A 24,369-nucleotide genomic window follows, 5' to 3' on the forward strand; every position below is an offset into this window, starting at 1 on the left:
TGTGCAATGACGTCAGCCAGTGCCTTCAGTACCCTCGGATGGAGCTCATCCAGGCCTGCCGACTTAAAGGCATCCAGTTCCTCCAAGTGACTCTGCACCATCTCAGGGTCTACGCTTGGTAGTCTGGCGCCCTGCTGCTGCCTCTCTACAATCCCAATGAGAGACTTGTCTTGCCCCTCACTTAGGAACACTGAGGCAAAGAACTCATTGAGGAGTTCAGCCTCAGGAGTATATATTCTTATACTCCTCCCTAGCTATCTGTCCAAGCTTCCACTTGTAAGCTTCCTTTTTGTGTTTTAGTTCACTGAACACTTCTCTGCTAAGTCAAGCTGGTCGCCTGCCATATCTGCTATTTTCCCTGCAAATTGGGATGGTTTGCTCCTGCATCCTCAGTAATGTTTCTTATAGAGGTGCACCGATACATTGGTCCATATCGCATCAGTACCAATAAAAAGAAAATGTACATTATCAGCAATTGGCTTTTTTTGCCTGGTGCAGCTGATAATGTCACTGATAAATGTTATGTGCATGTGCGCAGCTGCAGCATGCATGCAGCCAGGAATGCAGCTGGGCAGCTTGGAGAGCAGCATCTGGCTGGTAAATCTGTGGGGAGAAGGGGTAAATCTGTGGGGTGTGAGGGAGGCAGAATGAGGGCCCCATGATGAGAGAGGTAGTGGGGCTGGGGCCAGGGCAGAGCCATGGACAGCTCATCTAGGGGACACGGGGAAGTGGGGAGGGGAGGTGGGTCCCCGCCCCAGGCCCCCCAGGGAGGAATGGGGGCATATGCCCCCCCCCCCCCTCCCAGATCTGTGCACAGTGCGAGGGCATGCTGTCCGCTGTGGGCTCAGGGCCAGAGGCTGCACCAGCCTCTTCCCTGCCAGGGGTGCTGGGCCAGGGCTGTGCTTGGGGGAGGCAGGGCAGACAGCGGTGCTGGGAGGGGACTGATGGGGGTGGCTATAGGGAATTTTGGGGGGGCTGTAGCCCACCCATAGCCCCCGCTTCCAGTGCTGCTGGCACTTACCCTGCTTCACCCCCGCCTGCCCTGAGCACAATCCCGGCCCCGCCCCACCCCCCCACCAGGAAGAGGCCAGCACAGCCCCCAAGCCTGTGCAGGCAGACCACCCTCGCCCCACACACAAATCCAGGGGGTACATGCCCCCAATGCCTCCCCTAAGGGTGCCCATCATCCCCATGCCTCCCAGATGATCCATCTGCTGCTCCGTCCCACACCTCGTCTCATCCTGGCTGGCAGTGCCTGCCCCTGCCCAACCCCACTCCCTCTCTCAATGCAGGGGCTTTGATCTGACCCTCCCTCCCATGCCTCTTTCCCCCCCACACCCCACTTCGATTTACCAGCTGGATGCTGAACTCCAAACTGCAAGGCTACATATCAGCTATTGGACTGGTATCGGCTAATATGGCTGGCTAATAATCAGCCATCGGTATTGGCCAGAAAAATCTTCATCAGTGCACCTCTAGTTTCTTTAACAATACAACCAGCTCTCCTGGACTCCTTTCCCCTTGAGACTGGCCTCCCAGGGGATGCCATACTCAACAAGGCTTGAGTTAGTGACAACACTCTGCTGCTCTCCTTTCTTCCTTTTGTCAGCATCCTGAACTCGATCATCTCGTAGTCACTTCTGCCCAGACTGCCATCGACTTCTACATCCCCCACCAATTGTTGCCCGTTTTTGACCAGCAGCTAAAGAAGAGCACAGCTCTTCAACACTTGTGCCAAGAAATTGCCCCCTACGCTCTCCAAAAGCTTCCTAGATTGCCTGTGCGCTGCTTTATTGCCCTCCCAGCACATGTCAGGGTGACTGAAGTCCCCCATGAGAACCAGGGCCTATGATCTGGAAACTTCCACTAATTGTCTAAAGAAAACCTCATCTACCTCACTGTCCTGGTCCCAAATCCTACACACTCGGTGTAAAGGGCCCATGCCTATGTGCACAGCCCTAGTTCCATTGCAAAGGTGAAGGGACAGCAAGCATGCCCTGCCCCCACTATGGGTTGCTGCAGAATGTACTTGACAGTCCTGGTTATTGCTCTGGAATAGGTCAGGGCCCTAGCACAGCCCCAGTTTGTTCACTGGATAGATAGGGGGCATGGAGTATTGTACCCTGGGACACTGAAGGTGTCAAGCCAAGCCCTATCACTGAACATATAATATGCTGTATGTTCAAATTAAGACACAATACAAACCAGCTGCAAAGATGGTCCACATTTAGGAGTAACGTCTTTGAGGCTGGTAATATGTTAACCATGTGAAAAATGCAACATCTGCCAGACACTTAGGATAGGGGAGGTGCAGTGCAACAGACCAGGACATGCAGTGTGACAAACACACCTTCATTTCAGTCCACCACACCAGGGGAGTAACTGCCAGGGACTTTTCCTTTAAGTCCAAGAAGCAAGTAAGAAACCCTCCCTCCCTTCCACCCCAGGTCCAGCAGCATGCTCCTTCCCCCATCCTTCCCTCCCTACCTCTTCCACGCACTGCTGCCATTGTCCCCGACTGTCCTGGGGCTGGGTTGCAAGTTCCAGAGCCGCTGCTGTCCACTCCAGCTAGGCTGCACACAGAGCTAGGCTCAGCCAGGAACAGCAGCTGTGGCAGGCGGGTTCCTCCTCTGTGCCTAGTCCCCCTGGGCATTCTCTGCCAGCCCAAGAACAGGAGCAAGGGAAGGGAACCTGTCAGCGGCCACTGTTGTCTCTAAACCTGGCTCCCTGTGCAACCCCACAGGATAGGAACAGCTCCAGAGACCACCCCAGCTGACCGAGGGTCTGGGGGACAGCAGCAGCCAAGAGGCAAGGAAGGAAATATACGGGGGGGAGGGGCCATGCCGCTGAGCGCACAGGAGAATGGGAGGGAGGAGGGAATTATTTTTATCGTCTTGCCAGACTTAAAACAAAAAGTGTCCTATTGCTAGTCTCCTTGCCCTCATAAGGGGGGAGCAGGGGTGCAGCCACCCCTTCAGTGCATGTTATTATTTCCACACCTCTCTTTGCAGGATTCTGGATCTGGCAAGGCCTAAGAGATACTGTAGAATTGGTTTCCATTTGCTTTTTTCTTCCTCTTCCTGCACTTATACTTCTCCCTTTTCTTTCTTCTGATTTGCCATTTCTTCCTCCCATGTAGCTTCTAAAAGTTTGCCAGATATCCCCAGGGGTACATCATGCCACAGTCTGACAAACACTGGGCTAGAAGAATATATCTCCTGCAGGCAGATGACCTCAATGCCTTAGTTATCCATGTTTTCATGTTTCCCAGCTGGACTACAGCAATGCAAATACATATATTAGATGTGAAGTCTTCAACACTTAGTACTAAGTTACTTGAAACACATCACTCTACTATGGTTCCCTCAGAGAATTCAAAATTTAAGTTCAGGATCTTGTTTCAGTCTGTATCTTCAAGACACTACATGGCCTCGATCGAAATCTTTAAAACTGTCGAAGCTTCTGAAATGAAAACCACGGTCATTAACTAAACTCCTCAGGCCCAATGGAACTTTGTAGAAGTATAAAGCCCACTGCATAGGAGACAGACCTGCACAGGGCTCTGAAAGGAACCTGAAACCTCACAAACCTTTCTTTGATTTTGCTTTCTCTAATAATACAAAGCAACACAACCTTATAACTCCCCCTAAACACCCAATGAAAGCATGGCACACCACAGCAAACACTTCTCTCAACAGGGAAAGGCTGAAAAAAGCTGGTCATACTACTTAATGTACTACTGAAACCTCAGGTACCACACTTGGACCAGCAGTCTAAGAACACACAATAGCACTACACAACTGAAAGTTTTAACCGATGTTATACTACATATTAAGAAACCTTTTCAGTTTTCCCTAAACTAAGGGAGCTATTTTAATAGCTACATTAAGATTCCCGCCTCCGTATTTTTCCTTTAAACACGAAATAATCTCTCACACAATTTGTCCTTGGGCACAGATAAAGTTATGTCCAATGCTTGGACATTTTAAAGGACATTTTTACTACTCTTTTAGATTTTTGAAAACCTGCCTATACATAATTAAAAACTAAACTAAGCAAGAAAACCTAGCAATAAATTTCTTGTTGAATGCTTGTATATCATTAACAGCTAAATCTCATAACACAAAGGCTACCCTAAACTATTGTTTAATTAAATGTTAATGCAACCTGAGACAGATATGTACAGATATCTTCTGGGGGAATAAATAAAAAAAATGTCTCCCATGGAAAAGCTGCAGCAAATTTTCATAGAGTGTCACAAGTCAAAAATTATATTCAGTTATAAAACCTGAAAAATTAACTGCATGAAACCTTCATTTATAACCAAGAATTGCTACAGGGAAGATATGTAGATATTATGTCAAAAACAGAGGTCATTTTATAAAACAATAAAGCTCTATGCGAATGCATTTCATATTTTTATGAAAATGGAGGAATGTCTCAACTTACAAACCTAAAATTAAGCTGACTGCATAGCGGTACTCTGGAGATTTCCTCATCAAACTGAATAGTTTTTGAGGAAAGAAGAGCTCAGGGAGTTTTCACAGTTTATATCATTCTGAATTTTCAATACCTAATTTTAATTTTTGTGTTCCTAGAGGCTGCACAACTACAAAACCACCCTGGCTTTTTCTCCAAACACTGCCCCATGTAAAAAAGTATTTTCATTCCCTTCCTTTTTTTTGTTAGTTTTGGTAGCGGCACACTCCTGCAGACCCATATACGAGTTGACAGTGCAACACTGAATGGTATCTGCTCAAACATAGTTACTATATTCATTGACATACCGCATACCCCTGCATAAGAGATGCACCTTGTTTTGGGAAAGCAGAATGAATTTAAAACAAGATTTTTCCAGAGTCCAGCTCCCCCAGGGCTAATCCCCACCAGCCACATGGAGCAGAGGTAGAGTCTAGCTATCAGTGTCACTTTTCCCCTACTGCTCAGACAACACCACTACTGTCAACCCAGAGTCAAACTTGTAGCTGTTAGCCCTGCAGCCAGGAGAGGGAGAGTGATGCTAATGACCGACTCTGCTCCTGCTACATAAGGCCAAAGAAATCAGCCGTGGGTGATCTGGTACTGCCCCCTGCCACCATTTCAGCATCCCCCTGCCTCCATTCTGCCACGGAAATCAGTTTGCTTGCTTAAGACACATCCTAACTTTGGATAGTCAATTTCCAGGGAAAAGATGCGTATGGTATGCAAATAAATATGGTACTTACCAGCAAATGGAGTGTTGAGGTACACTGTCTGTACACACAGTTCCACTGCATGTGTGCTGCAACTCCTTGAGCTAGGAAACTTTTTTTTTTTGTCTGAGTAGTACTAGTTGTGTGTGTAGGGGTGTTGATACATGTGCTCTGAGAGGTGTTTGGGGGGCCTTTAATTAGCGCAGCTTGGAGAGCCGCACTAATTAAAAGTGCCCGAAGAGTCACATGTATCAGTGCCTCCATGCTGAAAAATGGCAGCGGGGCAATCTGAACTAAAACTCATTGAACAAACTTTAGTTTAAAGCACCCTGCCACCATTTTTCAGCACAAGGATACTGATACACATGATGCTGGAGGCTGCTGGATTGAGTTAATTTCCATGCTCAAGTCTGCACTGACACTCCAACATCGAGTCTGTTCCAGCACACTAGAACAAGCTTCCTGCATGTGTATAGGAGCCCTAGGTTTCCTTGCATCTCCCATGCTCTGTACTTAGGTCATAAAAAGGTACTGTATTAATTCTGCCTCAATTCCCTTTCAGCCACAAAATCCCAGGCCATCAGGCCTCCCAAGACAGAAAATGTAGGTGTAAACTGGAAATATATCTCAAAAAACTCAAATCAGCAATAAAGGACTTTTCCTTCTCCTTTGTGTGCTTATATGTGCACATTCCCAATAAAAGTATAAATAGATGTCGCCAAACGAAGTAGATCAGCTGTGCTGGGAAACATCCCAATTCACTGGACAAAACCCATTGTCCTCACACAGCTGAAGCACACATACAGCAAAGCAGGCATAGGAGACTGCTAAAGGACAGAGACAGAAAAAGAGGGAAAAAATAAAAAGGGGCAAGAAATGTACTCTCAAGGGTACATAAGAAAAGGCACAAGGCTTACCAAAAACTGTAAGCTGAATGTGGTGAAAAGAGAATGGCCTCAAGTCAACATAATTGAGAAAAACTCTGGATGGGAGGGATGCAGACCTCCTTCTGAAACTACTTATAAGCCTGTACGCGGCTTCCTTTACACATTCAGTGCAGAGCACAAGAAGAGGCAGAATATATACATACCGTATGGGTACTGCTACAATACAAAGAGCTCTCCAAGCTTTAGTGCTTGATATGCTTATGTGCCTACAATGGAAATATGCAAATGGACTAGCACTGAAAGGAAAACATGTCTATTTTTAATTTTCTGAATGAGTGTTTCAAAAACAAGCTGGACATTTTCCTGAAGAGACTCACCCTATCATCAGCCAGTTGATGTCAACAAACACAAGAAATATGAGGTGCTCTTTGACTTCAGTTGTCAATTTCTTACCTGAGACCACGATCTGTGATCTGGTAACATCCAGACAGACTGAGGAACTGAAGACTTCGTGCAGTCTCTTCATCTGATTTTTCACACCCAGAGTATGCCAAGTCTTTTCCCTCTGACTGTTTAGTCCTTGCTGTTTTTTTACACAGTGCAGAGGGCTCTGGAAGTGCTCGTATAGTTCTTAGTGCCGTTCCAGCACAACAAAATGAGTGTCCGCAATATGTCAAGGCAGCAGAAGCACAATGCTGCTGCCAACAGACAGTAGTCCTTAGTCCAAAAATGTCTTTATTATAACAAGATGCTGGACAACTAAGATTAGATGCTGGTTCCATCAAACAAAGTCCCTCGACATTTCTGCGTCGCCATTCTGCAGCATCTTCAATATCAGCCAGATCATCTGAATCTAACATCCAGACATAGGCAGAGCTGAACCCTTCAGAGCTGACAGGCTTACTCCAATTATGCTCGTTACCTTCTCCCTTGATAAGATTTTCATTATTTATGTCACGCAAACAACTATATTTCTTGTTGGACTGCATAGTATTGTCCTTGTTTCGCCATACAGTCTTCACATTCCTGTTTCTGCAAATTTTTGGTGCTCCTTTGCTGTTGTGAGCTGACAGGATTCCCAAAGCTCTGGAAATCCTCTCAATGGCCACATCCGTGATTTTTTCACAACCAGACAGATCAAGATGGCGAAGACTCTGGCAACAGCCAACCCAAGACCAACTGAAATTAGAAAAATGTGTACAGTTATGGTAATAAAAAGATTTAACAAACTATTTCTCTAGGCAAGAAAGATTCTGGCTTCCACAAAGAAATTAAATACTAATACTAATATTCATACTGCAATTGCTTCAGCTCTGAAAGAAAATAATTCATTAGAATCAAGTACACGATTCAGAATCATGGAAAATTAGGGTTGGAAGGGACCTCAGGAGGTCATTTAGTCCAACCCCCTGCTCAAAGCACAACTGCAGCAAGAACTGATGTGTATGCACCCAAAAAGACTAAGTTCATCTAAAGGAACAGAGAACACAACAGATTCAATAACGTTACTGCAATATAGAATGGTATAATAGGAACATTAGCCATCAGAGATCCACAACTGTCCACAACGGTTTAATAGATTTACAAGACAGCCTGTAGACAAGAGAAATGAATGTATTTGGACAATTCAAAACAGTAGTTCTTGTTGCACAAATGCAATTGCCAGCAGAACAATTTTAATTTACTAAATGTACTGCAGGGAATATGCATGTTTGAGCTGGCAAACTTGGGAATATACTTTGACCTGGAAATGCTTGAAATGTGGTCCTTTTAAAAATACTGAAGACTTATAGTTCATGAATTGTAATTTCAACCACTGCAAGTATTTAAAGCAGGGAATATTTGGGTTCCTGAAGCTCCAGGAGAATGTTGTATGAGAAAAAAAAAAAGTTAGTTTGCATCTTCAAACTACCCTGGGCAAGGACTGTAACTATCACCAGATGCCTGACAAAATGATGTGGGTGGAGATGGTTGAGGCTCACTGTGTCTTGTGGGAGGCACAAGGGTCTTTGTTCTTCTAACAAAAATGAAGAACTCTGTATCAAGTAACTTCCACAGAGGCTGCATCTTTCTAGAGAGCTCACTGTTTTTAGCCTTTAGGAAGCTGTAATATTTTCTAGCACAGCTGACAAAATATTGTTACCTGTTCAACATATGAAATAGACCTTACATATTATACTAGGAAGTCTCTCTCACTGGTTACAAGCTCTGTTAGTATATCTCATAGACCCTGTAATCCTCATGATCCCCACATGAAAACACACTGTCTACTGAAACATGTAATTTTAGACTCCAAAACTGCACAAAGACATAACAAACTAGTGCAGGCCTCGTGTCCCTAGTGCCTCACTGAAGTCGATAAAATTTCTGCAGCCTTTTCTGTAAAACTCAACAGAACTCCTTATGAACAGAGCTCTATTCTACCTGATCACAACATCCCAAGTAGTTGTACTCCAAATATTATAAGCTATATCAGCCCTAGAGCAACAGGGAAAAAAGCCTGAGTCAATACACAGCCTAGCTAATCTTCAAGAGTGAGGTTTAACATTACAACCCAATTCAGTTTTTATGTGTGGTTATATTCAGGATTCTGCACAACAGTAAAACAACAAAAGCTTTTACATACATTCCATTCCAAGGTTATAAGCTTTGCTTGCTGTTAGGTATAAAATTAATGTTACTTTAATATGACTGTTGGTTACTGAAGTATAAGTTCTGTACTAGTCACTGCATTGCTGATGCTGTTTCAACAGGAAAAAATCTATAAATACTGTGTTTTAAAAACAAGTAGCTAACCTTTCAAATGCAGAGTCTGAAATATCAGTTTGAGTTAAATCCAAATATTCCAAGTTAGGACACAGTTCCAAAATCTGTCTAACCTAGAAAAGGAAGAACAAACAGAAATAATGCAAGCAGCTTATAGGGGGAATCTCGGAGACAAGACAAACGAACAGTAATTTGAGTTGCAATTCAAACACCATTCACTTTTAAATTAAAAGCACAGCAATTAAATATTTTTACTGATTACAGAAGGCACACCATACTTATTAACATACAAGGGTTGACAATACTTGCCATTTTGCTAGAAATTGCTGAACTGTAGGCCAGTACTAGTGATTTCACTGAAGTGCCCACATACGGGAGAACATTATGAATTAAGCCATGAAGTAAATGTTTTTCCTTCTGTGCTACGTTAATGGCAAGTGACTCTTCCGCAGCTTCTTCTACAAAATAAACGAGAGGAAAAAACAACAAAAAATTAATAGTGAATTTTGATCAATTTAAAGTTCATCTCACCTTCTTACATCCAGGATTTACAAACCATAGGTTTAGAAAGCCTACAAACTTTGTACCTGAGATAATGCAAAGAAGAAATTAATAAAAACACAAGTTTTACTGAAATCTGGCTCCAGGGAGCAGGCTGCAAAGATGTAGGTCTACCATTGGTTTATCTTGCTGCTAAAGAGCTCAGAAAGGCTGAGGAATGTTTCTTACAGATTGTGCACGATTTCGAACTTTACAGATTGCTTCCAAAACTTTAAAACACCACCATAATTAAACTGGTAAAGTGCACAATACTCTGTGTTTTCTGATCCTCTCACACCAAAAATTCTGGAGCTGGTTGAGGCTCACTGCATCTTGTTAGAGACAAGACACAAATGAACACTCAAATGAGTTGCAATTCAAATACCATTCACTATTAAATTAGAAGCATAGTAATTAAATATTTTTACTAATTACAGACAGCACATCATACAAGGACTGACGATACCTACCATGCAGCAGGTAAAGCTGCCAATTACCTCTGCATTGGTAATCCCGTATACGGCACACTGAACTGATCAGACCACAGATTACACAGGATCATGGACGTGGTCTACAAAGCAGACAGCAAGGTCTGCAGTCTCAAAGACAGCGCTAGCAGTAAGAAAACTATAGTATGCCATCAAAAAGTTCCGTTGTACCTAACAGGATTCAAAGATCATGGTCTTTATACCACCGTATTTTTAAAGTCAGTTTTATCATGGAACTTGCATACCAAATGGATGTACTACTCTAAATTTATCTTTGAGATGGGGAACTTTTGTCAAAAAGAAAAGGCTAGAATAAAACACCCACAACCTTGCCCTTCCCAATGTTCAATTCATGATGAAAAAAGCAGAGCTGGAAAGGAGGCCGCCAAATGTGAGATAGGGAGCATAATTCACAGCCAGGCTGCAGTAGCACGAAGTCACAAAATTTGCAGCTATCAAATTGCAGATTTCTTTTTTTAAAGGACTTTTGTTGTTTTTGACATTTGTTTTTAACTGAGAGGCGACTGAGTATCAACAATGGAGGTGGAAGATGCTTCTACTGCTTTGCCTTTGCAAAGAGAAATAGAGTATAAATAGCTAATACAGAGCAAATATATCTGAAGACCTACTATATCCTGCAACATATAAAAGCTGTGGGCTAAACGCCTAAGACTCAGTAAAGAATTCATTTAATTTTAAGCATAGTAGTTTAATCTTCATTTACAGCTGCCAGTTGAAACTGGCCAATAACAGTTCAGATTCAAACTAGGTTATATGCTTTGCCATTTATTCATAACAGCATGTATAATGAAAACAATTAAGATAAAGCTTTGTTCTTTTTAAAGTTATCTGTATTTGCCTCTATGTAAAATTATAGCAGTGCGATAGCATCTCTTCAAGATTTCTGTTTCTTTATCATGAATGAATTTTCAGAGCAACTGAATTTAGATTTTGCTTACCAGATTCATCTACATCGGCATCTTCATCCCACTCCTGAAAAGCACGACTTTCATCTTTTCTATTTTTTACCCATTCCTCATCAGGTTCCGTCTCAAGATCATCTGCAGGACCACTGTACCAGTCACCTACCCAGCCAAAAAAGGAAATAAATGAAAAAATACTGTAAGAAACATCTGGTCTTTAAAAATGACAATTCCAATAACAAGTAGATTTTATATGTTAGGGTCTAAGGAAATGACATTTAGGATTTTTTTTATTTAACATTACTTGAAGTTGGAATGAGCCTTTAGATCAGGGGTGAGCAAAATACAGGCCAAAGGCCAGATCTGGCCCGCAAATCAATTAGTCCAGCCTGTGGCTGCCCCCATGGCATTCTGCGTGGAGCCAAGCCCCACCCACTCCTGCCCAGGGCAGCCTGCATCCTGCCTGCCAATGGCACCATGCCGGCCCCAGCCAGCATGCACAATGCTGCTGCTGCAGCTGCTGCTCAGGTACTGCTCAGCTCCCCACACCTCCAGCAGCTCCAACTCATCCTCCTGCCCCTGCTGCACAGCTCCAGGCAGGGGGGAAGTTGCAGTTGGTGGCTCCTACCCCAGCATACGGGGCTCCAGCTCCCCAGCTCCTGGCCACCTTCCATTCATGCTGCTGCCTGCTGCGGGTGGCTCATCGCACTGGGTGGGCCGAGTGGGTGGAAGGCAGCCAGGAGCTGGAGATGAAGACCTGCGCACTGGTGCAGAAGTCAGGTTTGGAAGGATATACAAGTGGTGGTGGGCAGGTTCCCCCATCCTGCTCTGCTCCTTGGCTGATGGGGAACATCTCGGGGGATTGGCCAAGGAGGAGGGACCTGCCCACTGTTGCCACTGTCCTCTGCTGAGCTTGTCTCCACACACAGCTCAGCTGAAGCAGGGTAGCAGCAACTCTGAAGCTTGCCTTGCCCCCAGGTCTGCTGGGGATATTGGCAGCAGTGGACAGGAGAGACATGCCACTGGGCACAGAGGGGAAGGGAGGGTGTGCCAAGAGCAGAAAGAAAGGGGAACTTTCATCTCCTTTAGGGACTTGAAAAAAGTCCCCAGCTGCTGCTCTTGCAGTGTGGTCCTAAAGAGGGTGAAACTGCACCACTGCTCCCTCTGGATCTGCCCCTGCAGCCACTGTTAAGTTAATGTACTGTTCTGCCTTTAAGTGGGATCTAATTTTTTGGATTTTTAATTATTCCCCTGGTATGTTCCAGAATAGGAGAGCTTATCAATGAAACATTTGGATTTTGTTCATTCTAAAATTCAAAAACTAAACGTTGATGTAATCAACCCTGACGTTCCATGGAAAATCCATGAAATGACTTAAATCAACAAGTTTCTTTTTTATTAAAAACATCCCCAGGATTTACTAATCATGGCATTTGATCGTAAGGCAACCACTGTGGAAGAAAACAAGCCTACTTCCTGCATCTACAGGTCATAAGTTCTCAATTATACATTCCATTAGAAAAGCTCATTTTCTACAAGACAGCCAGACAGGTATGAATTAACTGTGTTTCTTATTTGAACAGCTTATATGGTAGCAGTGAAATATCAACTAGCTGAGCGTTGCTTACTCTAAAGCAAAAGGTTGGTAGAGTAGTTGTTATTTGGTGGGCTGGGCACGGACGGGGAAGGAAGGTTGGTTGCTGCTGCTTGTGTCCTTTATATTCAATCGTTACAATATTTACGAGGAGCCTCTAAGGTAGGGGCGGGCAAAATACAGCCTGCGGGCCGAACCCGACCCACCAGGCCATTCTATCTGGCCCATGGAGCACCTAAAAAATTTAGTAAATTAATATTTATTTGCCCCGGCTCCCTTTCAAAGCTGATCGGAGACAGGGACAGTAGGACCCAGAGGCAGCCCTCAGCAGGCTTGCAGGCTTCAGCAGCCCAGCCCACCCCCAGCCAGTTCTCTGCTTTCTTGCCCCTGCCCTGCTCTAGCACCAGGTGGCTGTGGCTCCCGGCTGTATCCCTGGACCGCAGAGCACGGGACTGCGCTAGTAGGGGTGTGTATGTGTGTGCACGCATGTGGGCAGACACAGGGGCAGAGTATGCACGTGTCTGCAGGCACAGGGACAGAGAGTATGTGCGTGTGTGTACACTCAGGCACAGGGCCAGAGTGTGCACGCACACAGACATGAGGCCAGAGTGTGCGTGTGTGTTCATCGGGTGAGTCCCACATGCACACCCCTCCATACACATGCACCTACACTTCCCCTCACACTGCCATACACAAAACCGTCACCCTCCCCCCATACCCAACCACACCCCACATACCCACACACCCACAGCCCCCACAAACCTATATCCACTCCTACACAATATACAAGTGTAAGACTTCACTTGAAGGTATTGTGCAATCACCCCTATGTACACTACACAAATGCATGTAAATCAGAACAAAAATATTTTTTTAAATCAAATTAATGAATGTTATAGATGATCGCTTTTTAGAATATAGTTTGTATTTTTCTGGTTCTGAGGCAGCAAAACCCCTTGCTGAAAGGAGTACTTCCAGGAGAAAGGGGAGGGACTTCTGGTGGCAAATGTCAGGGGTCAGGGGGTAGGACTTCTAGTAACAAGATGATGACCAGGGGGCAAGGCACCTGTCAAGGAGTGGAGCTACCCATGCAGCCCTTGACAGCTTCCCAAAACTCGGTAATTGCCCACCCCTGCTCTAAGGCAAGAGTGTCTCCCATGGGCTTGAGCCCACATCAATTTTTATCCTCATGGCTCGCAGAGCCATTGCTTTGGTGCAGCTCCAGAAGCCAGGGAATTAAAGCTGCTGCCACTCGCCCCACTTCTCCCCTGCCACCAAACTTAGTTGCCAGCAGTGACTAAAACCTCTGATTTTGGTGGTAGGTAAGGGGAGAGGGGGAGGGAGGGAGCAGCGTTACTCCTAGATTCTGGAACCACACCAAAACAGCAGGGTTCCACGCTGCCACTACAGGGGCTCCAACAGCTACAATGACAGATCCTGCAGACTGAATGTGGCCTGCAGAGATGGGTGGCCCTGCCCATGAGAAGCTCTACGGACCAGATGACCAATTCGTGTTTGACACCCCTGCTCTATGATATTACTTAGATTAGAAAAGTTACAGTATTTAAAACTAATACTGCAAACACAGACTGGAGAGGCAAAATAAACCTGAATCACTGTGTTTTGTGCAATTGAACAAGTTGTACATTTTAAAGCCTGAGAAACAAGCAGGCTCTGCACTGAAAGTTATTTGAAAGCACTGAATTTAGTCCTGATTTATTCAAAGGTAAATATGCCACTGTTTGGATAGGGCTCCACTAAATGTGTCCATAGCTTGCCACAGATTGCACATCCATGGCGAATCTACTAAGTTAAATTTGTGCAAAGCCTACACGGGCAACACGGTTTGTTCTTTGCTTAAATCACTATAACTTGGCTCATTAAATTTACCAATACAAACCAGTTATAGCAAGCACTAAACCAAATCTAAATGGTTCTACACAAGGGTGTGCAGCAATTCAAGTGATCCACTTAAATGTATTCAGTTAAAATATAACAACTTCCCACAGACAGAAACCTGAGTTGCTTTCCCCATTCACTGAAACTTCAGCTGCAGCTTTCCTTAAGCTCAACTCAAGGGAAGAAGGAAAATCTTTAAAAGAAAATCTCAAAATTCTAAAATGTTTTGTGAAGCATTTTGCTTAAAAAACTATTAAATAGGCATTTGCTAAAAAATGCCTATCCAGTCAACTGATGAGTGCTCAGGTTTGAGCATCTTGTAACTTCTTTAGGAGAGGATTACCAGCCAAAGCCAGAACCAAAATTAGTGTTTAAACAACTGAAACACATGCACAACTCTTTTTGAGGCTGTCTTTACAAGCCATAAAGGAATGAACAGCACAAGCTTTCATTATGCTTTGTATTTCACTATTAAATGTTGTTACATATTACACTTCTATCTACTAAAAATGTAAAGCTGTAACCAATATAAAATATCTACTTAAATGTATTAAGTAATTAAAAAAAGAATTAATGAGAGTGTGTGAAACTTCAATATGGTCTAGTGGAAACCTCATCGTAGTCCTACTACAATGGAATCAAGTTACTCTTTTTGGGTGCCTGTGCGGTGGCTGCTCCAATGCACTGTAATTACAGGGCATCAGAGCAGACACAATTAATCATCTGCCGGAGTGTGGTTATTACCATGCTCCACCAGCCTCCCACATCTCATGTATCAGAGTCCCCACACTTCAAAATGGCAGTGGGGCACTTGAACTAAACCTCATTAAACAAGCTTTAGTTCAAGTGCCCCCACCACCATTTTGAAGCACAAGGACACTGATACACGAAACATTGTGGTGTTCTAATTAAAGCACACACACAAACACACACCGGAGCATGTGTAAAAGTGCCCTTAAATCTATCTAGTGCTCTTAAATAGTCTTCAGACTCATGCAATGGTTTTGAGATGCAAACTTTTAGGAAAACAATTTAAAAACAAGCTAGAAGGATAGGTTTTAATATCTGTCACTTTAAAATAGACAACTAAGGCCCCATCTACACATCACATGTATCACACAATTACTAGGTTAACTGTATAATTAGGCTACATGTGCAAATTAACTATCATTTGATAAAAAGGTCCAACCAGCTATAAAGTTAGAGATGGAAAATGTGTAATAATTTTATATCTGGTTTCTATTCAGCTTTAATTTGTATATGTAGCAGGTTCTCTCCCTCTGGACACGAGTCCTATCAGCTGATGGGGCTCCCAGCCATATGGGTGCTCCATGCACAGCTGAGGGGACTCTCAGCCCTAGCAGTGTCCCATAGCTGCCAGGACCCAGAGTCCGGTCAGCTGCAGGATTCTCCACCCTGGCAGCTGTGGAGTGCTGCAGGACCCAGTCCTGCAGCTACAGACTCTCAGTCCCAGTAGCCATGGGGCACTGCTGGGACCGAGAGTCTGCAGCCACAGGACTCGCAGTCCTGGCAGCCGCAGGGCACTGCTACAGCTGCCAGTCACGTCAGCTATGGGACTCTCAGCTGTGGGACCTTTCTACTCGTCTGTACATGGGGAGCCCAGGACGGCAATCCCAGGTTGCCCCTTTACTGACAATAAGGTACTATAGAAGCTGATGCTGGATCCCACAATCATGACTCCTGCTATGCAAGTGTGACATGGCAGAAGGCACAATTTTTGTAGATAGTATCAAATCCTATCACACATTAGCTGAATGTCTAGAGGGGGCCCTAATTTTGAGATGTGCCATATGCATTCAATTCTGCAGTTAATTCTAGTCTTGGGAACGACATGCCAGAGAAAACTTTTGAAAACTAAAAAAGTTTGTGTGTTAACCAGCAACAAACACAACTATAAAGTATTTTATCATCAATGGTTACAACTCTCTCTTCCAACCTCAAAAAATAAAATTGCTACTAAACTAGCATAACTGTTTAAAATATTTAAAAAAACCCACAATATATTAAAAGGTCTTAGTTATCAGAATTAAGGCTAACCAACAAGTGATGAGCTATCTGTTGATTGCTATCAAATATTAAGTTAATTTTGTACTGCTTCGTAATGTTTCTTTATGAATATCTTCTAATACCCTGAACTAAGCTGGCAAATGTCATTTTTTGGCCAGTTTCTACAGATAAATTATTTTAGATGCATTATACAAAACAACAGCGATTTTCTTGCTTTTGTAGATTCCTGAAGTGTTTTTAAAAGACAACTGAAACTTTTGATAACCTACCTCTGGCCCAGCGAACAGGGTAGAGATGTTTCCAAAGAGATCCAGTTTTAGCCAGTTGGGACCATTTGGTGCTGACTTGACTACACTGACACAACTCCTGAGGGTTAAGGTAACTGAAAATGGTCAGCATTACTTCAGGAGGAAGATGAGTAATGTTTGTGGTATGCCCTGTCACTTCAGTTTCTGAAATACAGAATACATGCATTTAAGAAATATGAGATTATATTTCTGCATCTGAGCTTCCATTTTATCTAAAGTGTTATAAGAATAAAATGCAACTGTAAGTAAGCTTTCAAATTAAAACACTACTTTTAGGATAAAAAAGACAGAAAGAAGTGTGGATTGTTTTGATTTTAAAAAGAAGAAATAAAACCCCTAACTGTTGTCCAAACCCTATTTCAGATTGTAGCAACTCAGTTCTACACTTCCTATTTCCTTTAAATGCCCAAATTCTTGTTCTGAAACATGACCAAGAAATGGATCCGGATGCAACTGAACTGGATGCCAAAAACACAGCTAAGATGGACGACATACTCTGTGGTGATGGAAAGCTTAAAGAAGCAGCATCTCCACCTTCAGCTGATGAATGTGCCTGCCTTTTGCCAAAACAGAATGCATGGTTGTCCCTGGATTTTCAGATAGCAGTAGTAACCCCTATGGCCTTGATTCACCTACAGCTAAGCAAGCAGACTGTTTATTCTCTAAGGAGGACCATGTTTTGTGTCATGTCCACTGATTCCATCTTCTTGACTGAGGTAACCCACCCCAAGCCTATCAACCCTTCACACTTCCTTCCCATTCATTCCTGTGGGTTAAAAGGACATTTTAAAACTTCTACATGATAAAGAAATGGCAATCTGGCATCCTATGATGTCTATGAATATCAGTTTAGGGTCTCTCACTATTGATTCCTGGAGTTAATCTATACAGGGCTTTCCCACCACTAATGATATTCCCTTAACAATCCCCATTGCCCTAGACAGGCTACAGAGCATTTAGGAAATTATTTTGTATCGCTTAGATATGATGTTTCTGTGCTCTAGCTTTCTCTTTCCTATTACTGCTAGCAAGCAGACAGCAGCCCTTCATAGTGTGTGCGTGTACATTTAAAAAAAATACTTTTATCCCCTTTTAAAAATAATAACTTTGCCACTATGAAACAAATATTTAGAGAAAGTCTACTGAATTTTTGTAGGTGATGCTATGAAAAATCTGATCAGTGAGAAACCAGATAAAAAAACAAATATGGATAATAAAGATAGGGGTGTGAAAAGGTGTAAAGATAATCTGAAGACTAAATATTAGTTACCCCTCACTTTTTCAAACCTAAAACCAGAAACTGTAGCTGCAGTTCAACATGAACAGTCTGTAGTAGCATTGCCTTCTATAGTCCTTTAGGTAAAACTACAGAGGGCAATGCTATTGTCTCTTGCTATAGAGGATTAAGATTATCATGCTATGGTAAATGTGTTCAAGCAGACTCCCACTTTGGCATACATACTTTCAGAAACACTTTTATTGATGCACACAGATCAGAGTCTGATGCTCATGGAGAACGTCAGACACCTGGTTAATCAGAAAGCTGTTCAACTGACAATCAACCCATGGTGTCTTGCATCAAACCTCTGCGAATTCCAATGTTAGTATAGGACAATTAAAGGGCATTTCCAAAACCAGACAGAAAAATGCAATCAAGCACAAGTTTACCTGATTAACTGATCCAGATGCTCAGCAAGTCCTTCTCAGACAGAATATATATACTGTTGCTGCTTCTCAGAGAGAAAGCTAGCAGTGCAAGAGGAACAGAATAACAATAGCTGCTTTTCTTCTACGGTTGCAATGGAAAACAAACTCCCTCAAAAATCATATTCTTCTATATATGCTTCCCCAACAACTGTCCTTTAATACCAAACTCACTAATCTCAAAACAGAGAAGTTGCAGAAATCTTACTGTTCCTAAATTCCTCCTCCGGTTAGAGATGGCAACAGCCAATTCTGTCAGGCTACTTGCTTACCACATCTGATTGTTCAGAACCAAAGATGTATCCTACACCCTAAACTATGATCTTAATTTGCATCAGGATGGTCTAGAAGATAGAAACTGATTGATTTAGTAGTTCAAAGGCAGTCTCACATCCTACTGCAGATTGAATTACAGAATACAATTATTGTATTTGGTTTGATTAATGTATTTTGTTTGCTTCATGTACACAATTATTGTACTTCGCTTGCTTTTCACTGAAGGTGGACTGTCACCTTCTCAGTTCAGGGTCGTCAAGTTTCCAGAGGGTTTGCTGCATTTCCCCTCCCTACCTCCCCACTAAGACACCCTGGCTGTATTGAAATACCGAAAAACCTGTCTATCACGCTACACAGACTACCCTTTGAACTGTTAGGAAATTCTGAGAACAAATTTTAACACTGACAGTGTTAGGGCTGTTCCATCATTCACATTCAGTAAGATACATGTGTTCATCAAGTGATCCATCCTATATTAAGTTTCATAAAAGAAAATTGAGGCGGAGTTAGATATTGGTACAAACATCATTCTGACAGTGAACATGACATTTCACCTTACACAGTCATGCATCTTGCAGATCCTTTTTTCTGACTCTCTCCTCCCTCACTGGATCCTTAGAAAAAGGAGGTCCAGGGGAGAAGAATTTTTTCTATCTAAAATACTGTCATTTGACAGTTCTGACATCATTCGGTTGAGAAAAATCAAGAGAGAAAAGTCCAGACTGTCTTCGACCAGAAAATTAAGTCAGGGTCTAGAAGCAGAAAATACAATCTGAAAGTGAAGTGTGAAATTAGAAGGAGAACGCCGTGTTAGTTCTAGGCCAGACACTGGAGACAGGGCAGGGAGGGAAGCAGACTACATACTTACGTGACTTGTAAAAGACCTGTATAAGAAATATCTAAACAGCCAGATTCTTCCCATTATTGCATTATTAAAGGAAGTCAACATTTTGTAACAAACAAAAAAAAAAAAAATCACCCATAAAACATTTAGCAAATGGACAGTAAACTGATCATTTCCCTGGACACGATTTTGAAACTCAGAATTGCTTTTACTCCAATTTAAAGTAGTTCACCTTGATCTGCCTTTTCATCCACAGAATACTTCAAAACTTTCTGGAGCTCTCCAGCTTGATTCCAGAAGCTGAAACCTCTAAGGAATTCTGCAGGTTCCTTCTGCGAGCAGTGCTGTGCAATCACTTTCTTTTTGATATCCTTTAGTTCTTCGTAAGTGAAATATTCCATCAACATGGGCTGAAAAACCTAAAAATGAAACATGCGAATTAACTATGACAAGGCATGGGTGACAAGGGACAGTGCTGTCAGAGTATTTATAACCCTATTTTTCTTGTTATTTACAAAAGGAACTTCCTACAGCAGAGTACAAGTTGACCAGCCTGATGCACAAGAACAGAGAATTCCTGAATTCTGACCTCCAGTGGCGTCACATGCAGCCTTGGGCAAGTGAATTTATTGTTTCTTTGATCTTCCCGCACATAAAATGGAAATAATTAAACTTGTTTAATTTAGATGTTACCGAGACCCTCACATGAAAAACACTGAAGTAAATAGCAATACCAATGAAGAGAAAGATGTTGAAAAAAAACCTTAATGTATTAAGTTCCATCTTGAACCGACTGTTGAGGCTTTTCTTTTTCCTAAGGAGGCTTCCCAATTTTTCAATATACATAAAACATTCAAACTGGTAAAACCAGTCTGTAAAGTATAAAGTATGTGTAAGAGGTAGTTTGGGAGTGGTTGTTTGATTCTTAAGACATTGGTTTACAGTCATTTTTCTGAGTACATAAAAACTGTCATTTAGTGGATCAAACCATCTAGCCCAGTACCCTGTGTCTCACAGTGGCAGGAAGTAGATGCTGAAAGAGAAAGTGAACTGGGTATGATCAGGGTTTTTTGCACTGTTCCTCTCTCACTTGCAGTCTCCAACATTTAAGACAGGGGTGGGCAAAATTCGGCCCAGGGGCCGGATGCGGCACACCAGGCCATTCTATCCAGCCCATGGGGCCCCTAAAAAATTTAGAAAATTCATATTTATCTGCCCCCGGCTGCCTATCATGCGGCCCTTGATGACTTGCCAAAACTCAGTAAGCGGCCCTCTGCCCAAAATAATTGCCTGCCCCAGATTTAAGATCTAGAAAGCTCAGATTCAGAAGCTGTATCCCTAACTCCCAGCTCAACACGTACTGATGCCTCTTTCCTCCAAGAATCTGTCCAGTCCCTGGCTAAACTGTCAGCTTCCACAACATCTGGTGGCAATGAGTTTCACACTAAGTACAAACTGTGTACAAAAGAACTTCCTTTTGTTCAACTTACCATCTACTAGTTTCGTTTTGTGCCCCCTGGTTCCTGTATTGTGAGAGATGGTAAATAATAAATCCCTATTTGCATCCTCTTCATCATTTGGTATAGTTTAAGTGTTTTTAGATCTCTGGCTAATTTTATGGTCTCCTTTGGAAATTAATTTACAATATATCATAGATATCGTGTAAGATATCTTATGAATAATATATGAAAAACATATTGCTCAAAATATTCTCTCTTCACTTAAGGTCTTCAAATATTTATTTCTTAATGGGAAGCTGGGGTGGTACAGGTGTTAAGGAGCACAGTTCACAGCTGAAAGGTCGTAAGTTCAAGGCAGCAGCAGAAAAGCTCAGTGCCCTGTCAGATTCCAGCAAATCTATGAATTCTGCTAAATACTTTGTCACAAGGCCACAAGAAAGGAAAGGGATGTTGTGTTTTTTTAAAGGAGGCATTCCTAAACAAAACAGTGATGAAGCCAAATTAAAACAGTCCTTCATATTACTGACTCGTTATATAATATTATACAGAAGCTCTGAATTAATGAAATTACACAAACATTTTTAAATTCCATCTTCTGTTTGTGAGCAATGGTAAGATGTCACCTGCATAACCAATCAGCCACAAAATTAAAATTAAATATGCCTTCAGCTTTTATCACAGATGTTATTTATTCTTCATTTCACATCCAAATTTATTACAAAATCTCTACAACTGATGGAACCCTTACTGAAAAGGGAAGTGCCAGGCCAGAACTACTTGGATTCTGGTTATTATATAATTAAAATTACAAGGATAATTATTTACATCTTCACCATGGTAACAGTTTTTACCCCAATGGATGATAGCTAATAATATTGTAGCACCCAAGATCACAACACAATAAAAGGCTGAAATGCCATTCTAAGCAGGCAAAACCTACGTGCAGGTATGAAAGCATGCAGCTGATTGGTAAGCTCTCAAAACTTAAGTGAAAATACAACACAACAAAAAGATACTGTATTTTAAAATGGAGCTTTGTTAACAAAGTTCCTGTACCGTAAACTGAAATTTGTTGATTTTAATTCAATCTGGATAGAGACAGAGATGCCAAGGATTTTCTTGCCTTCTGATTAATGTCATACCATGTGATAATGTGCAACAACATCTGGTTGACTGCACTGTGGCTATATTTTGAATTAAAGTCAAAAGACTACTATATGCAACATCTGCTGTAAGTAAACTCAGAAATTCTGAATCCAGGAGAGTTTTGGCATTGACTTCAATGAGCCCAGGATTTCACCGTCATTTTAACATCACTGTTGTTTCTCTGTGTCATATCTCAACCAAAACCCAGAATATAGGCAATTTACCTTCCATGCTCTCCTTTCCATTCTCCCATAGTTCCTATGGGCACAAACCAACCTATTAACAAAACTGAGAATCATCAGTCCACCATGTCTTTCCTTCTGGTATCTTTGATCGCTTTAATCATATTTAGCCTTTTCAACTCCCCAAATAAGAGAATCTAGCGTCATTTTTAAGGCAAGGTCCACCTACCTCCTCTTCCTCTTTCATGTGAGGAAGGAAATCCCTGGTAAAGGCTTCCAACCTTTCTTTTAGTTGTTTCTCATAGTTTAACTGTTCATATTCATTCTGAAAAAGAAAGCAAATCTTTAAATATTAAGCTTCTCTACACTCCAGAAAAATTAAAATAATTTACCTTTTCTCCCACAATTCATGATTTAGCTTTTTCTAGGAAGATTCTGAATTAATATTTAAAATATATTTTAAAAGCTATTTAAAAATCTTTGGTAAGAAGATCATTAGCATATTCATTCTTGTAACATACTCATTCTGTTACAATTTGTGTAGTCTAGCTTGTTTCTTCTATTACAATCAAGATTGCATCATGTCCAGATACAACAGAACCTTTCTATTCCAAACCCCGCTAGGTCTACAAACCCTGAAGAAGTCGCATACAGATTCTCAAAAATATTAAAAGTAGTTCCTTAAAACATGTCATATTATGTAGTGTGTTTCTTAGTAAATTATATCGTGAAGTACCAGAAAGTACTAAAATAAATTACATTTCTCAATATAAAAAAATATGATGCAGTATTTATTACTTCTATCTTATTTCCTCATTTTTGTCACTAGTCAAATTAGTAAGTACAATATCACTTCCTAATTGTAGAATACCCTGCAATCATATGTGAGTTAAAGTTTTTAATGATATGCAAAGTTGTAATTTAGAGTATTAAAACTGAAACTTACCAGTCTGTAACAACATGATCAAAAACGTTCAAAGCAATCTAAATAATTTCTAACATTTGTATAGGGAACTTTGATGAAGTGATGTTGGCTTAGTTCTCTTTTAATAGTATATATTTTATGTTAAACTTTGATAGTAAAATGCTGTCAAGTGAAATCACAATTGACAGTTTCTCAGTTAAATGTGCTACAGAAACTTACTTTAAAACAGTCAGGATTTTAAAACATTCAACTTACTTTAATGTCATGGATCATTTGCTGCCTACTTTCTTCAACTATGAATGCTTTACTCTTTTTTTATTATTATTGTAATAAGAAACTGGCCCTGGAGTCTATCCAGAAATTGCAACAGATGGAAGTTTATGCAAGTTCTTACAGTAAATTTTGTAGTAGTTGCAGGAAAAAAAGAAAACAACTGCTGTCATCAGGTGCTTTCTGACAGCTTAGTGTTTTTCTTTCCTCTGCTGAAAGTGACAAATAAGGGATGAAACTAAATAGCCTTATTCTGTTGACCCAGAACATGCAATAAGTAGACTGGTCAGACTGAACCAAAATAAGAGTTACTAATTTATGTTCATTACAGTAAATATCAGCAGTGTAGTCATGGGCTCTGCTACATAAAAACTGGTACAGAAACGAATCAGGCTGAAGTCAATCTGTACTTTTTCCTAAAATTGATTTCTAGAAACAAATGGAATGAATCAAAATCAACAATATGGTGGGAAAAACGCAAGTTAAATGCAAATTTAAACAACTAAAGCCTGGAAAAAAATGACCAAGACTGTGACTATATCTAGTTTTCTTACATTAGAAATATGTATAATTTAAAGGTTTTGTTGTAGCTTCTAAAAAAGCTTCAAGACAAAATATGTACGTTATACATGTGTGGCCTGTGTTTCCTATTATTTGGGTAAAACTCAGAAGCAAAGGATAAGCCAGCCTTATACCAGGTTCAACACTATCAGGGAGCTGAATTTCCACTACAGGACCAGTTGTATAAAAATCCTAATGCACTCCATGTCAGTATGCACCAGCAGACAAAGCACAATATATTTTAAAAGTAAAAAATCTGAAGTGATCTGGGAAAGGCATTTCTGAAGTATGACACTTCTAGACCTAGAGTTGTTTTGTTCAAAAAATCCTCACTTTTCACCAATCTATAGCAAAAAAAAAAAAAAAAAAAAAAAAA

At 41.5% G+C, this 24,369-nt stretch overlaps 1 protein-coding gene across 1 annotated transcript in view; it reads right to left on the minus strand.

Annotated features, from left to right (window-relative positions):
• FBXL5 (F-box and leucine rich repeat protein 5) overlaps positions 1-24,369 on the minus strand; it is a 64,345-nt gene that overhangs the window by 16,408 nt on the left and 23,568 nt on the right. The window contains exons 3-9 of the mRNA XM_006038571.3: positions 22,467-22,562; positions 19,682-19,868; positions 16,587-16,769; positions 10,833-10,958; positions 9,155-9,303; positions 8,876-8,958; positions 6,533-7,258 (exon numbers count right to left, since the gene is read on the minus strand). Coding sequence (XP_006038633.1) covers positions 6,533-7,258; positions 8,876-8,958; positions 9,155-9,303; positions 10,833-10,958; positions 16,587-16,769; positions 19,682-19,868; positions 22,467-22,562 — 1,550 coding nt within the window. The remainder of the gene's footprint in view (positions 1-6,532; positions 7,259-8,875; positions 8,959-9,154; positions 9,304-10,832; positions 10,959-16,586; positions 16,770-19,681; positions 19,869-22,466; positions 22,563-24,369) is intronic.

This window comes from Alligator sinensis, unplaced genomic scaffold (assembly GCF_000455745.1).
Source record: "Alligator sinensis unplaced genomic scaffold, ASM45574v1 scaffold1696_1, whole genome shotgun sequence".
Lineage (NCBI taxonomy): Eukaryota > Metazoa > Chordata > Crocodylia > Alligatoridae > Alligator > Alligator sinensis.